Consider the following 16,865-nt stretch of genomic DNA (forward strand, 5'->3'; position numbering starts at 1 on the left):
TACATTCTATGTTCTGATGATTAATGGATGTCTGCAGCTGTTTCTCTTCAATTTGAGTGGTGCCACATCACCAAATGGAGGTCTCCAAAGCTTTACCTTCTCTATATGAGTAAGGTTGGGTTTACTCTGATGATGCAGCTCTTTCCCAGCCCTATTTTGAGAGTCTTCTGACCTAACTGAACTATTCTTAAAGTTGCATGGTAATGTATCAAACAGTGTTTCTTTGCTACTCATAAGGTTTTCCCTGGCCAATTCTTTGATAAGTGGACAGCCTCCTCCTTCTTCCTAGTCTGTCTCAGTCTGTAAGCTAGGCTGATACCTGTGCACCACGTGCATCCCACTGGGTTAGAAACACCTGTGGCTCAGCCTCAAAACTCACATCAACACATCACCATGGAAGGACAAACTGACAGACAAGTTTGCCTCCCTGTTGGAAACCTCTCATACACCCTTACCTGGGTCCCTGCGGCTGACTCCTCCAGATTCCTAGGCCTTATAGTCCCCTTTCTCCTGCTCTCCCACCCTGCTGCTTTGGGCATGCCTGAGTTCCTCTCTTCACCTGGATCCCTGCAGCTGACTGCTCCTCTATCCAAGTTCCTGCCTTTTAATCCCCTTTTTCCTGCTCTCCTCCTGCCCTGTTGCTTTGGCCATGTCTGAGATCCTCTCCTCACCTGGATCCCTGCAGCTGACTGCTCCTCTGTCTGAGTTCCTGGCTTTTTTATCCCCTTCCTCCCATTCTCCCGCCCTGCTGCTTTGGGCGTGCCTGGGTTCCCTCTCCTCAACTGGATCCCTGTGGCTGACTGCTCCTCTGTCCGGGTTCCTGGCTTTTAATCCCCTTTTTCTTGCTCTCCCTCACTGCTGCTTTGGGTTTGCCTGAGTTCATCTCCTCACCTGGATCCCTGCGGCTGACTATTGTAGAGAGTTGTAGAGGGTGGCAAGTCCCAAGGCTGGATATTTTTGCTCATGTAGCTACAAGGGCTGATAAATCTAAGTTTGGCTGGCAATACCTCAGGATCCTGGCTGTGAAGGCTGAGAAATCCAAGATTAGTTGGTAAGATGGCAGGCTGTTGGTTCACTGGCTCTGAAGGCAACACTCCCAAGATCAGCAGGCAATATGGTAATATGGTTCATATGATTCAAACCTATGACACTGGTTAAAGTCCAAGAACTAGGAGTAAAATGATGATGAGCCAGGTACAGATTCTTGATTGAGCAAAAAGAAGATTTTTGCCCATACATTTTCTTAATTACTGCACATTTAAAATTGTCTTAATATGCACACTCATGTTCATTGCAGCATTATTCACAATAGCAAAAAGATGGAAATAACATAAGTCTCCACCAACATATGAATAGATAAACAAACTATGGTACACACATACAATGGAAAACTATGCAACATTAAAGAGTAATGATGAATCTGCAAAACACCTCATAACATGGATGAACCTAGAGGACTTTATGGTGAGTGAAATTAGTCAGTTACAAAGGACATTATGCTGATTGAAATTAATCAGTTACAAAGGAGCATTATTATTTTATAAGACCAGTACTGTAAAAAGTTAACAGAAACGTTTACACATAGAAAGAATTGCCTATGGGGAGGGAAGAGGGAGACAATCATCAACTAGGGAGTAGACATCTGTTAACTTGAGTGAAGGGAAAGGGGGAGGTCAGCACAAAATGATCAAGGCAGTGGAAGAGATAGGGAGGAGCACAGAGTTAAAGTCAACAGAGGTGAATACTATTACATACATAATCCCACAATAATAGTAATAACCATAATTTAGGAGTGGATGCATAGACAGATACTCAAGTTGAACAGGAGTAGGAAGGTGAAAGGGACTACACCCATGAATATGTATAGGTTTGACAGAGGCTATCTCTACCTATATATTTATATGTGCTGCAAGTATATCCATGAATGTAGTAGACCATATAGGGGATACAGTTATGAAAACTTCTTAGTTATAACTTAAGGGTATGAGTTGCTAGGTAAGGAGGCTCAGGACCATAGTACTGGGGGACACTAAGGTCAATTGGCATAACACAGTCCAGAAAGACAATGTTCTACATCCTACTTAGGTGAGCAGTGACTGGAGTTTTAAAAGTCTGTGAGCAGCTATCTAAGGTACAACTATTGGTCTCTCTCCATCCAGAGCAAAGAAGAATGAATAAAATCAAAGATACAGGACACAGTTGGTCCAAAGGACTAATAAAGCACATGAACCCCAGCCTCCATGAGTCTCAGAACAGAACTAGATGATGCCCAGCTACCACTACTGACTGCTCTGAAAGAAATCACAATAAGAGGCCCCAGATAGAGTGGGGGAAAATGTGGGAAAAAACTCAAAATCATAAAAAAGCCAGGCTTATTGGTCTGATGAATATTGGTAGAACCCCCAAGACTATGGCCCTTAGACACTCTTCAAGATAGGCATTGAACTGAATGAACCTCCATGACTCAACTGGAAGCCAAATGATAGATGTATAAAGTGAACAGTAGTATCAGGAGGGTTTGCACTCATTGCAACAATCAAGCATATGAGATTAAGAATAGCATTTGCCCAGGGATAGAACTAGGAAGGTGGGAGGGTATGGGAAGGAAGAATGAAGGGAAGAGGTAGGCATAGAGAAGAAGTGTTAAAAATGTTATTACAGTGTGGGGATTGCAGTAAATGTCAGAAAACAGAATGTGTATGGATCAGTGAATGGAAAACCAATTTGCTCTGTAAACTTACACCCAAAACACACACCAAAAAAAGTCTTAATACCAAAAGCATTATTCCTCTACCTTGCCCTTATGGTTCAAGATTGTGTGGGTATTCTTGTCCTTATGTCTCCTGGTATAAATATTAAAATCAGTTTAACAATTTTCACACATCAGAAAATCTTGAATACTGAGGTATAATTTATATATGGTAAAATTCACAAATCTTAACCCTATAGTTCAATGAGTTGTGCTAAATGTATACATATCCTTGTAGCCAACAGCAAAACCAAGGTGCAGAATATTTCTATCACTCAAAAAAGTGCCATTATGCTCCTTTCCACTCAATTTCCACTCCCAGAAGAAACCACTGCTCTTATTTCTAACAGAAAGTGTATATTTTGCCTGTTTTTGAATTCACATTTGTGGACTCACATAGTATGTGCTTTTTTTCTGAATGACTTCTTTTGCTCAGCATGTCTGTTGGATTCATTCATTTTCTTCAATGTATCATTAATCCATTCCTTCACCTATTTCTATTGCTATGTATCATTCCATTAAAGGAGCCCTGACAGTTTTCATTGGAGGCTATTTTAAATACCGCCTTCATTTTTCATGAATTTTTTTTTATACATTTACTTTCACAGATATATATTTTCATTTCTGAGGTAAATTTACAGCAGTGGGATTTCAGGGATATGAAATAAGTGTATGTTTATAAGAAACCACCAAAAAGTTTTCCAATATGGTCATTCTATTTTACACCCCCACCAAGAATTTATGGGAATTCCAGTTGCTCTCTCTCTCACCAGAATTTGGAATTGTCTTTTCTTTAAAATTTAGCCATTTTGGTGAAATGGTGTCTCTCTGTGGTTTGATTTTCCTTTCACTGATGACTAATGATGCTGGGATCCTTTTTCTGTGCTGTCCACTCATAAATTTCTTTTGTTCAGTGTCTGTTCAAGTCTCTTGCCCACTTAAAACACTCCTTGTCTTTTTATTAGTGATGTGTAATTCTTTACAGATTCTAGATATGAATACAACAACATATGTATTTTTAAGATACATGTGTATTAGGAGTATTTTATCCTACTTTTCACAGTTTGACTGCTTTCTAAATGGCATGTTTTGAATGTTGTTGTTGTTGTTATGTGCCATCGAGTCGGACCAGACTCTTAGCGACCCCTCCTTGGGTTTCCGAGGCAGCATCACTACGAAAGTAGATTGCCCCATCTTCCTTCCAAGGAGTGGCTGGTGGGTTTGAACCGCCAGCCTTCTGGTTAGCAGTCAAGTGCCTTAGCCACTATGCTACCAGAGCTCCTATGTTTTGAATAGCAGACATTTAAAATTTTGATAGTCCCCATTGTCATTCTTTCCCATTGGGGCTAATGCTTTTTTCAATACTAGAAATGTTTGCCTACCTAAAGATTACAAATATGTTCCCTTGCTTAATTTTGTTTTGTTTTTGAATAGTTTCACAGTTTTATCTTTTATGTTTATTCTGTGAGGCAGAGGATGAAGATGTCCCAAATGTCTAACTTTTGCAAACTACTGTACCACCCCATCATCTCTAACATCAACTATTCCTCCTTCGTTCAATACTCTTGCTCCTGTTTTGGGGTTCCATAATTTTATACAATGTCTCACAGAACTTACAAACCATCAAGGAAATGGCTCGCATGGTTGTAGAGGCTGGCAAGTCCCAAATCAGTGGTTGCAGGGGCTGACAAACCCAAGTAGCCTGTGGAAGCTGGTCAATCAGGTCAGGAAACAGGCTGCTAGTTCAAGTTCCCAGAACCAGAGATCTGAGGATAACTAGGCAGATGCAGGATCCAGAGCAAGGCAGAACTTTGGCAGAGCATTCATATATATTGGATGTAGACCATGCCCTCAAGGAAACTAAGGGTGGTGACTTGAGTTACATCTGCTAGTAACTAGTGATTCAAGATACATCCCACCCTAATTCTGCCTCATTAACATAATTGAGAACTCACTGCAAAATGGGATCATAACCACAGGCACAGCAGCTAGGATTTACAATACATCACAAAATGGAGGACTTTGGCTAGAAGGGCCATAATTAATTCACTGCACCATAGTTTAGAACTATGATCCACTGCATATTTGATTTATGAGAGATCAGTGTTTATTTCTTCCTCATAATATCTGCTGTTCTTACATCATTTGTTAAAAATAACTTTCTTTTCCCCATTGAATTGCCTTGGTATTTGGTTGAAAACCCATTTGAATATACATATTCTTATCTCTTTGCCTACTTTTATGCCAACAACATACTGTCTTAATTATTTGGTTTTATAGTGAATCTTGAAATTAGATCATTTAAGTCCTCCAACTATATTCCCCATCTATAAAATTGTTTAGACTATTCTAGGAATGATGCATTTTTATGTAAATTTTAGAAACAGTTTTCCAGTTTCTACAAAAACAGGTTGCTAGATGTTATAGATTGAGTCTCAAAAAAATATATCTTGAAGTCTTAACACCTGTACATATAAACATGACCCTGTTTGAAAATAAGGATTTTCTTTTGTAATGTTAATGAAGTCACACCGGAGTATGGTGGGTCCTAAGCCTAATTCCTTTTGAGTGGTATCTTAGAGAAAGGAAACACACACACACACACACACACACACACACGCACATGTACATGGAGATGACACCATGTAAAGATAAAGGCAGATACATCCATAAGTCCAGGAAAACCAAGGACTTATGTACTAGAAGCTGAGAGAGACAAAGAACCTTCCCCTAAAGCCAGTATCCTAAACTTGGACTTCTAGTCTATAGAATTATAATAAAATAAAATTATGTCCTTTAAAACTACCCATTTGTGGTGCTTTTGTTACAGCAGTATTAGGTAGAGACTAGGTGATTGAAATTGTAGAATCTATGGATAACTTAAGAGAAAATGAGTACCTTAAAAATGTTGAGTATTCCACTTATTTAAGTCTTTTTACACTTCCGTCAACACAGTTTTATAGGTTTCAGTATATAGACTTGTAAGCAGTGAACTACTTGAACAATGAGTCATATTTATTCATATTTAAATTTTTGTATCTATTATTAGAGAAGAAACTCCCCACGACCACTCCCATGATTTCACTTGTGTACACCATATCTTTCATATCCATTCCTCCACCAGTTTTAAAACACACACACACACACACACACACACACCACTCATCTGGAGTATTATGGGTCCATATTTCACTAGAAAATGGTATGGTATACGTTTATGATTTGTTCTAATTCCTCATTGATGAAAACTGGATGTGTGTGATTTGGGAGTGGGTTATAACAAACTTAACTTAGTTATCCAGCCTAGAATGTGTTCTTCAATTCATTTCCTTTAATTAAGTTTGGCATTGGGAATTCATTGGCATTGGCATTGCTTTAAATTAGTGATCTCACTTACACATCTTTCAGTTGAACCAACTGGAAGACAGAAATAGAATTTAGACATAAATAATATGCTGAATCCCAGAATGATATCTGGATGATAAAGGGGGGAAAAAAAAACACTGCTATCGAGAGTCTGATTCATAGCATCCCATTGGATTTCTAAGGCTTAAATCTTTACAGAAGTAGGCTGCCTCATCTTCTTCTCACAGAGCAAATGGTGGGTTTGAACTGTCAACTTTCTGGTTAGCAGTCAAATTCCTTACTACACCAACAGGGATCCTTGTTTGGATCATACTATACTCATACTCACCGCCAACAAGTTGACTCTGAATTATAGTGACCTCCATTGGGTTTCCAAGACTGTAAATCTTTATGGAAGTAGATTGCCCCATCTTCTTTCTGCAGAGCCACTGGTGGATGTTAACTGCTGACCTTCTTTCTGGTTAGCAGCTAAATTCCTTATCCATAGGTGTTAAAATTTTTTTAAAAAATAAACTGATAGACCCCAAAGGAAAACTAGAAAAGCTTGCAATAGTATAGCCAGAAGACCCAGTGTATTACAATACTAGACATGACTTGGCAGTATGAGATCGGTAAGAGTTACTCCAGCTTTAGAGCTATTTTCAGGGTCACAAATTGAAGAGCAAATAAATAGGAAGTTTTTCTATAAGAGGTCTTTCTGCTTCTGCAAAGTAGTTGTCTTCTCCTAATGAAGGACTGAATACAAGGGAGAAAGTTTCTACCATGACATTCTTTCAAGTGTTCTAAGATGAACAAATAACTAAGTTAAGTTTATGGCACTGTGAAGAATAGTGATTTTCCCCCGGGTACAGAATAAAAAATGAGCCCTCAAGAAACTTTATCTAACACTCACCAGTAATAAGCAGCAGGAAATGAATAAGGTGATGAAATCCCATAATAGAGCAGAAAACCAGTATATGAGGACATAGATCCCACTCACAAACTGGATGTGCTTTGCCTTAGTGACTCTCTCAGTCACTGACAGGAGACAAAAACCACTGATCAAAAGACCCATGCCAAAGTGCACATATAAACTCACAAGCATTCCACTTGTATGTCTACAGAATAAGAAAAGAAATATCAGCAAATTAACATAGTAAAAAATAAAGATTTCAATCAATAGTTATTTTTATCATATGAATGCAATTAGATAGGGCAGGAGAAATTCATTCAAAGTGTTAAAACTAACTGTAATGAAAATAATAACATACTTGTTAAACATGGAAATATAATCATGATATGGCTGAGGTTTGTTGGAGACTGTTATTGAAGCATCAGGACCAGAAAGTGACTTGAAGAGAATGTTATCTAACACTGCCAGGGATACAGATGGTGAATGGTACGCTTCATTGTTGAAAAGAACAGTCAGTACTGTTTCATTTGTCTTCACCTCAATGGAAAGTGCAACAATGCATAAATGAATACAATCTTTATTTCCCATCAAGTAATTCTGTATGTCACCTAGGGTGGGGAAACAACATTGGTCAGTGTACTCACAATATAGAACATTTACACTATATGTTGAGGAAGAGGAACCAAATGATTTCACTTGGTTTTCATCTCCTTCTATTTTCTGAAAGTGGTTATTTCAAACATTTCCATTTTTCTCAAGCACTCTATTCCATCACTAAATTCTGATCTCTCTCACTTTATATCCTACAACCTATCTTCTACTATTTCACTGAGAAAACACTGTATAATTTTTTTTTTTGTAATTGATCTACCATCAAATCGGATCCAACTCATAATGACTCCTCCTTAGTTTCCAAGGCAGTATCACTGCAGAAGTAGATTGTCCAACCTTCCTTCCAAGGAGTGGCTGGTGGGTTTGAACTGCCAGCCTTCTGGTTAGCAGTCAAATGCCTTAGGCACAATGCTACCATAGCTTCTGGGAAAACATAGGCAATATGATATAGATTCTCTCAACTTAACATCTTCTCTGTTTTAAGCTAGCCTATCAGTACTTCCCTTATAGCTGTGATGAATTATAGCAGACAAAACATCCTCTGCACATATAGAAAAGCTGGGTACAAGATAAGAAACCATCTCTTTGAAGATAGTAGAGAGCTATGAAGGAAATCAACTTTTTTTTGGCGGCCAAGAATGAGAGAATGAAAATTCACTGAGGTGAGCCCAGTATTTTATACTCTTCTTCCTTTTGACACATTTATAGATTCATAAATAGTTGAAGTACCTTTGTAAGTCCCCAAGTTCTCCATGGGACTCAGGAAGGACTACCCTGAGAGTAAGGTTGAACAACAAATACATCAGTGTTTATAAAAATTTAAAGTCTGCCTCAAATCACTTCAATCTATGATTGAAGTGGATTTAAATCTGCCAGTAATCTTACTGCCCATCAGAAGCAACATTAAATTTTCTCTGGAGAAGATAACATCATGCAGATTCTTTACACTCTTCATACATAGTATCTGGCATTCTGAGAAAAAGGCATGCCAAGAAACAACACTATGAGAGAGCACAGAGAACAGACAATAGAAACAGAGCCACAGATATTATCTGGATATAACTAGATATCAAAACTCATTGCTGTGAGTCGGATCTAATGCATAGTGACCCCTCCTTGGGTTTCTGAGGCAGTCTCACTATGCAACTAGATTGCCCAATCTTCCTTCCAAGGAGTGGCTGGTGGTTGAACCACCAGCCTTCTGGTTAGCAGTCAAATGCCTTAGGCACTACACCTCAACTAGCTATTAGAGATAGAAAATTTATCAGATAACTGGAGCCTATAGGAAGAATCAAATGGTGATGCTAGAAATGACAAAATACATTAATTACATTTAAGAATTAAATATATAATTAATAGTAATTTGGACACAAAGGAAGAGTAGATCAGTGAACTGAAAGAGAGGTGACCAGAAAATAAGCAGGCAAAAGCATAGACAGAAGAAAAAATAGAAAATATTAGGGTTCTACAACCTACTTTGGTGAGTAAAAGCTTGCGAGTGACCACTTAAAGTGTAACTATTGGTCTCTCTCATTCTGAAGCAAAGAAGACACATGGAAACAATCAGTCCAAAGGACTGATGAATCATGAGAATCACAGCCTCCACGACTCAGAGACCAGAAAAATTAAATGGTGCCTAGCTACCACTACCAACTGTTTTGAAAGGAATCACAATAGAAGGTCCTGGATAAAGTGGGAGAGAAGTGTGGAAAAAAACTCAAAATAATAAGAAGAAAAAGGCCATACCTACTTCTCTGATAGAGATTGGTGGAACCCCTGAGACTATGGCCCTTAGTTGCTTTTCAAGCCTGGAGCTGAATTCACCACCTTGGCTCAACTTTCATCCAAACAATAGACAGGCCTATACGGTGAGTAACACCAAGGAGGTATGCATTCCTTACAACAATCAATCATATGAGATCAAAAGGGCAACATTTGCCCAGGGATAAAGCTCAGAAACAACTTGACACCTAACAACAACAACAACAACAAAGCTCAGAAGACAGTAAGGGACAGGAAGGAAAGATAAATGGAAATAGGAAACACAAGGAGAGGAAGTGGGAAGAATGTTGTTACATCGTGGTGATTGCAATCAATACTATGAAACAAAATATGTATGATTTTTTTAATGGAAAACCAATTTGCCCTGTAAAATCACCCAAATCACAATAAAAAGTTTGTTTGTTTGTTTGTTTTTAAAAAGAAAATAATGGAAATGATACAAACTACCAATATCAGTTGTTGTTGTTATGTGCCGTTGAGTCGGACCTGACTCATAGTGACCCCTCCTTGGGTTTCCGAGGCAGTATCACTACGGAAGTAGATTGCCTCACCTTCCTTCCGAGGAGTGGCTGGTGGGTTTGAACCGCCAGCCTTCTGGTTAGCAGTCAAGCACCTTAGGCACTATGCTACCAGAACTCCCCCAATATCAGGTATCAAAAGGGAAATCATCACTACAGATGCTGCAGACATCTGAAGGATTATAAGAGAATAACTCAGATAATTTTACACACATAAAATTGACAATCAATAAACTACAAGCTACAAAACAGACAAACTATAACAACTCACTCAGTATTAAATTGTTCATTTTTATAACTACTTTTTTAAAACTTTTTATTGTAATTTGGATGAAATTTTACAAGGCAAGTTTGTTTTACATTCAACAGTTCACATACATTTTGTTTTCTGACCTTGATTACAATCCCCACGATGTAACAGCTCTCTTCCCACTTCCTCCCTGTGGTTACCATTTCCCTGTGTCCTTCTTGCCTATGCATTCCTGCCTTGCTACCATTTCCCCTGTACAAATGTTACCTTTCTGATCTTCCATGGTTGATTATTCTAAGGAGTGCATCTCTCTGTGTAGCTGTTCAGTTCATATACCTGTCTATTGGTTGGTTGAAAGTTAGGCATGTGAGTGAGTCCAATTCCAGGCCCAAAGGGTGACTAGGGGCTATATAGTCTTGGGGGTTTCACCAGCCTCTATCCAACCAGTAATCATGGTCTTTCTTATGTTTTATTAATTTTGTTCCACATTTTTCTCTCATTCTAGGCAGGATCTCCAAGTCTGATCCCATTCAGAGTAGTTGGCAATGGTAGCTGGGCACCATCTAGTCTTCCTGATCTCAAGGTCATATAGGCTGAGGTTCTCATGGTCCATTACTACTTTGAACTAATTGTTTCAATGCTTCTTTGATTTTCTTCACTCTTCTTTACTCTGGACTAGGAGAGACCAATAGTTGCCTCTTAGAAGGCTGCTGGCAAGCATTTAAGATCCCAGTTGCTACTCATCAAAGTGGGATGTAGAGCAAGGTTTTTGTGTACTATGTTGTGCCAATTGAGTTTAATGTCCCCTGTGACCATGGTCCTGAGCACACAGGCCCAGGGACTCACTCCCTCAAGGTGCTTAGTTGTGGTTAAGAAGTTATCCTAACTTTGTTCCCTGTTAGCTCTATACTGCATATGGACATTTTTATAGCACATACAAATATGTATGTAGGAATATCATCTGCTTAACCTATTTATAATCATGGGTATATTCCTGTTTGCCTACCCATACCTGATCTTGCCTGTCTACCTATGAATCCACCTATAGATTAGTATTTGCATTTGTATAACTATTAATGATTATTATTATTATAGTTTAAAAGTCACTTCAAGACAAATATCCAAGCCCATGCAGGCCTAGGGGAGAATTTTAATAAATATTTAAAGAAGAATTAACACTAAATCTACACCTAAGGCAAATATCTGACTGCTAACCAGAAGGTGGTTCAAACCCACCAGCCACTCCTCGGAAGGAAGATGAGACAATCAAATTCCTTATGATACTGCTTTGGAAACCCAAGGAGGGGTCGCTGTGAGTTGGATCCAACTCGACAGCAGTGAGTTTTGTTTTGTTTTTTTCTACACGATATTTTCCAGAATATAGGACATAAAACTTCCAAATTTGTTAGATGAAGCCACCACAGTACGACAAACTGACAGACGAGTGGTGGTTGAATGCTGTAGAACTAGGATAATGATTCAACATTTCCAAATGTATTACTCTGATAGTAAAACCAGAGGGCAATGTGTGTGTGTGTGTGCCATGGAATGCCAGGAGAATAAACAAATCTGTCCTGGAAGAAGTACAACCTCATGCTCCTTAGAAGTGGGAATGGCCAGACTTCATCTCACATATACATTGGTCATGTTGTCAGAAGGGACCAGTCCCTGGAGAAGGATGTCATGCTTTGTAAAACAGGGTCAACAAAAAAGGGGAAGGCCCTAAATGAGATGGATTGACCCAGTGGATGCAGTGAAGGCCTCAAGCACAGCAAAGACTGGGAGGATGGTGCAGGACTGGGCAGTGTTTTGTTCTGTTGTACACAGGGTCACTATGAGTAGGAGTGGAGCTGACAGCACGTAACAACAACAATGCATATACTATTTAAGAAGAAAGTAAGAGATGAAAATTAAACTAGAAAACTGTTTACTCATTGGACAATATTTTCCTAGAGTTTGAGGGGTAATGAGAACAAGTTCTAAAGGAATTTTTTTTTTCCCTTTCCTTACCCTAAAAAACAAAATTAAAAGAGGCAAGGAGGTTGGAATAGAAAGAAACCATGTAAAATACATTTATAAAAGGTTCTTATGACTAAGATAATTAACTTAGAAAAGTATATATGTAGGTTTCTTAAAACAAAGTTAGACTGGCTGACCATAAAGGATATCTTTTTATGCCAAATAATTTTTTGCTAATGAACAGAAAGATAACATTGAATTAAACACAATGGAACTATTACGCTACTGTATTTTCAGTCTCAAAATTGATCTATCAATAAAACATATTCAGTCAAGCATTTTACATTTTTAAATGTAAGCAAAAAAAAAAACCCAAAAAACAAAAAACTCACTGCTGTCAAGTTGGATCTGACTCATAGTGCAAATGCCTTAGGCACTATGCCACTAGAGCTCCTTAAGCAGTAATAGAAAAATGTTTTATGAGTCAGGATAGTTCATTTTTCCTCTCTCTATGCTATGTGACCTTGGAAAACAAATGTTCACATATCATTCTTTGGAGGAAGGAGAATAGGGACAATTAATCCATGTACATCTATTGTTTGTAGGCTTTTGTTGTTGTTGTTATGTGCCATCAAGTTGGGTCTGACTCACAGTGACCCTATGTACAACAGAATGAAACACTTCCTAGTCCTTTACATCGATGTTTCACTGCTATTCATAAGGTTTTCACTGTCCAATTCTTTAAGAAGTGGATGGTCCTTTGCTTCTTTTGAGTCTGTCTTCATCTGGAACCTTCACTGAAACTTGTCCACCATGGCTGAACCAGTGGCACAGCCTCCAGTCTCACAGCAACACGTCAGCTACCACAGTACGACAAACAGACAGATGAGTGGTGGTTGTAGGCTGTAGAACTAGGATAACAATGATACAGAACAATCAACATTTCCAAATGTATTTTCCCATCACAACAGAATCTGAAGGAGAGGGAAAAAAAGGCTTACCAACACTGCAGGGAAAGGAACACTGTTCATCAGATGGCAGTTAAAGGAAATAAGAGGAAATGATTACATTTGAAAGAACAGATTTTATGCTTAGAGTGGTGATGTGGTGCAGTGTGTGGTTAAGTCTGCAGAGTCCAGCAAGATCAGGTTAAATTCCAGTCTCTGTCTTTCCCTCAACCGGTTGCCATGGAGTCAATTCCATGTGTGTCAGAGAAGAACTGTGTTCCATGGAGTTTTCAATGACTGATATTTCAGGAGTAGATCGCCAGGCCTTTTTTTCCAAGATCCCTCTGGATGGCCTCCCACTGTCAACCTTTTGGTTAGCAGCAGAGTACAATAACAACCATTTGTACCACCAGGGACTCTAATATTTACCAGATGTTTCATTTGGGGAAAATTATTCAACTTACTCAAGTATTAGCACACCTCATTTAATTGAGGATAATAAAAGTATCCACCAAATAAAGTGATTACTCAGCTTAAATGGCATGCAGGAAAAGCTAGTTTACCAGGATTTTGCCAAAAGTAAATGCTTGGAAAATGTTAATTATTATTATTACTACTTAAAAATAAATTCATTCTGAGCAGCTAGCTCCTTAAGCCTCCTTTAAGTATGACCAGTTTACAGACTAAAGAATAGTTTTCAGGTTTTGGGACCAGCATGCAACACTGTGAGGCATGGATTCATATGAAACACTGTATTCTGGTCAGAATTTTGTTAAAAAAAAAAAATCCACAGTAACATGTATTTTGGCACTTTCTTCATGTAAAATGAGTGATAAAAAGCTAGTGGATGACACACACCCAAAGTACCTCCACTAATAATTAAGTTTTTGAGACTAGTAGCCTTAGAGGGGGCATTCCTTACCCCTAATTTAGCTGCCTCTCTGAGACTGGGAATTTCAGAACATTTAATTGTGCTCATGAGGAACATGTACATAGAACAAGAGGCAGTCATTTGAACACAATAAGGGAACAGTGCATGGCTTAAAATCAGGAAAGGTATGCACCAGTATTGTATCTTTTCACCATACTTATTCAGTCTACATGATAAGCAAATAATCCAAGAAGCCAAACTATATGAAAAAAAAAAAAAGTGTATGGCATTAGGATTTGAGGAAGACACATTAACAACCTGCGATAAGCCCATGACACAACACTGCTTACTGAAAGGGAAAAGGACTTGAAGGCTTTACCAATGAAAACGAAAGACAACAACCTCCAGTATGGATTACACCTCAACATAAAGAAACAAAAAATCCTTACAATTTGACCAATAAGTAGCATTATGATAAGTGGAGAAAAGATTGGAGTTGTCAAAGATTTCATTTCACTTGGATCCACAGTCAGGAAGCAGCAGTCAGGAAATCAATGACGTATTGCATTGGGCAAATCTGCTGTAAAAGACTTTTTAAACACGTTAAAGAGCAAAGATGTCACTTTGAAGATTGAGGTGCACCTGAGCAATGCCAAGATATTTTCAGCATACTTGTGAAAGCTGAACAATAAATAAGGAAGACAGAAGAACACATACCTTTGAATTATGGTGATGGGGAGAAGAATATACCATGAGAACAAACAAACAAACAAAAAGAATATACCAGAGAACAAACAAATTAGTCTTAGAAGAAATACAGCCAGAATGTTCTTTAGAAGCCATCTTTAGATGGCAAGACTTTATTTCTCATATTTTGGTCATGTTATCAAGAGGCACTAATCCTTGGTGAAGGACATCATGCTTGGTAAAGTGGAGCATCAGTGAAAAAGAGGAAGGCCCTTAATGAGATGGATTAACAACAGTGGCTGCAACAAGGGGCTCAAACACTGCAATGATTATGAGGATGGCACAGGATCAGACACTGTTTCATTCAGTTGCACGAAGGGCCATATGAGTTGCTACTGACTCAGTGGCACCTAACAACAACTGAAATTGTTGACTAGCAGGAAAAGAATGGAACAGGTAAAGACTACAGTGAAGAACCTTCTTTGCCCATGACACAACTAGGTCTCCATCTAAGAGCACTTTTTTTTTTTTTTTTAATTTAATGAGCCCTACCTCGCACTTCCTGAAGTATTTGCTTTTCAGACTTCAGCATATTCTCAAGGTGTTTTGAGAGATTCACAGTTAAACTAGAATTTCCAGAAATAGCTAAAGGCACAATCGTTTGACCATATTCTCTCAAATTCATTTGTCTGGCAATATCATCATTCTCAGTTACAAAGTTCTCAGCTTTTAAGAGAAAGATCACGACACCTAGAAGTCCCAGTATCTGTAGCAACATCAGCTTCCAGTTGCGCCAGCTGAACAGCGCCCTCTTTATGAACATGGCTCGGAACTGCTGGTAGTAGAGGGAACACTAAAGAAAGAAGGGAGAAACAGCATTACAATAGTCATAGACCTAAACAGGTGGCTGTTGAAATTCATTATGATGAGTACTTTGACATTTTATCAAAGAAGACATATAAAGTTTGTATAAATTAATATTTGGAATTGAAACTAAGCATAATAAACCAACAGGATAATATGGTCCTTCTTTTGTTTGTATAAGTCAAGGGTTGACCAACTATGGTCTGTTTTTGTAAACAAAGTTTTATTGGGACAGGTATGTCCATTCATTCCTACACTGTTTATCATTGTTTGCATGCTACAATGGTAGACTTGAATGATTGTTGATAGAGATCACAAAGCCTAAAGTATTTACTATCTATTCCTTTACAGAAATAGTTACTGACCCCCAGTATAAGGTATTAAATAAAATACTTATGGTCTTGATTTTTATATAAAGCATTAAAAATCTCAACAGGGTAATTTTCTTCATTCATAGTGTTGTATAATCTATGATCAGAAGAACAAAATCACATCCATTTTTCTTGTGATTTTTGTATTCTGTTAATTTCCTAAAGGAAATTTTCCTATAAAATTTGGAGATGAACCACACACACACACACACACCCACCCCACATACAGTTTTCATTATCAGGTTTCAAGATATTTGAATGGTTGGAAGTGAGAAAATATTCTTACTCTGGTTAAGAAATGTTCTCTGAATAAAACTCAGCTATTTTCAAGGGAAAAAGAAATTTAAATTTAGAGGGAGAATTCTGTATGACTTATTCTATTCAAACAGCAAGAAAGGACGTTCTTTATAGCTTTTATAAAGATGGACTATTGGAAATAATTTTAAATATACTAATGTGCTAATTCAGGGATCAGAAATAATTCTAAGCTGGCCTGTCAAATCTTCCTTCACCTGTGTCTTTTGTGAAAGGGTACATAGGGAAAAACAGAATGTTCCCTACATGGGGAAATCACATTTCTTAAGCATCTGATACATGCAAAAATTATTATTTTTTTGGATTCTTTTTTTTTTTTTTTTTGGTGTTATTAAAATCCAAAGTTCCATAGCAAACAAATACTGGAAATTTAACTCAGTTCTCTTCTGATGCCAAATCTTCAGACAATTCTGTATTGCTTCTCAATTGGTTCATCCTTTCCTTGGTATGCAAATTCATAAGGACATTCAAAAGAAATATATTGCATATTTTAGACTCCCAATAATCCAGAAAACCAGGGTGATTTATAGGGGGAATAGATAATGGATAAGGAGAATGGAATAAATGTTTGGCAACTCTAAGAGACTTATACTGAGCATCATACTGATTTGAGAATGATCCCCCAGGTAATATTAAATTCCCATGGCAAAAACATAAAATACTTAAAGCACTTTGCTATATA

General features: G+C 37.9%; 1 protein-coding gene across 1 annotated transcript in view; it reads right to left on the reverse strand.

Moving 5' to 3' along the window:
- Positions 1-16,865, reverse strand: part of LOC103212824 (phospholipid-transporting ATPase ABCA3-like) — a 129,843-nt gene that overhangs the window by 112,402 nt on the left and 576 nt on the right. Inside the window, exons 2-4 of the mRNA XM_007958762.1 lie at positions 15,186-15,486; positions 7,366-7,615; positions 7,004-7,212 (exon numbers count right to left, since the gene is read on the reverse strand). Coding sequence (XP_007956953.1) covers positions 7,004-7,212; positions 7,366-7,615; positions 15,186-15,486 — 760 coding nt within the window. The remainder of the gene's footprint in view (positions 1-7,003; positions 7,213-7,365; positions 7,616-15,185; positions 15,487-16,865) is intronic.

Source organism: Orycteropus afer, unplaced genomic scaffold, assembly GCF_000298275.1.
Source record: "Orycteropus afer afer isolate SDZICR_OR568_19922 unplaced genomic scaffold, OryAfe1.0 scaffold01125, whole genome shotgun sequence".
Taxonomy (NCBI): domain Eukaryota; kingdom Metazoa; phylum Chordata; class Mammalia; order Tubulidentata; family Orycteropodidae; genus Orycteropus; species Orycteropus afer.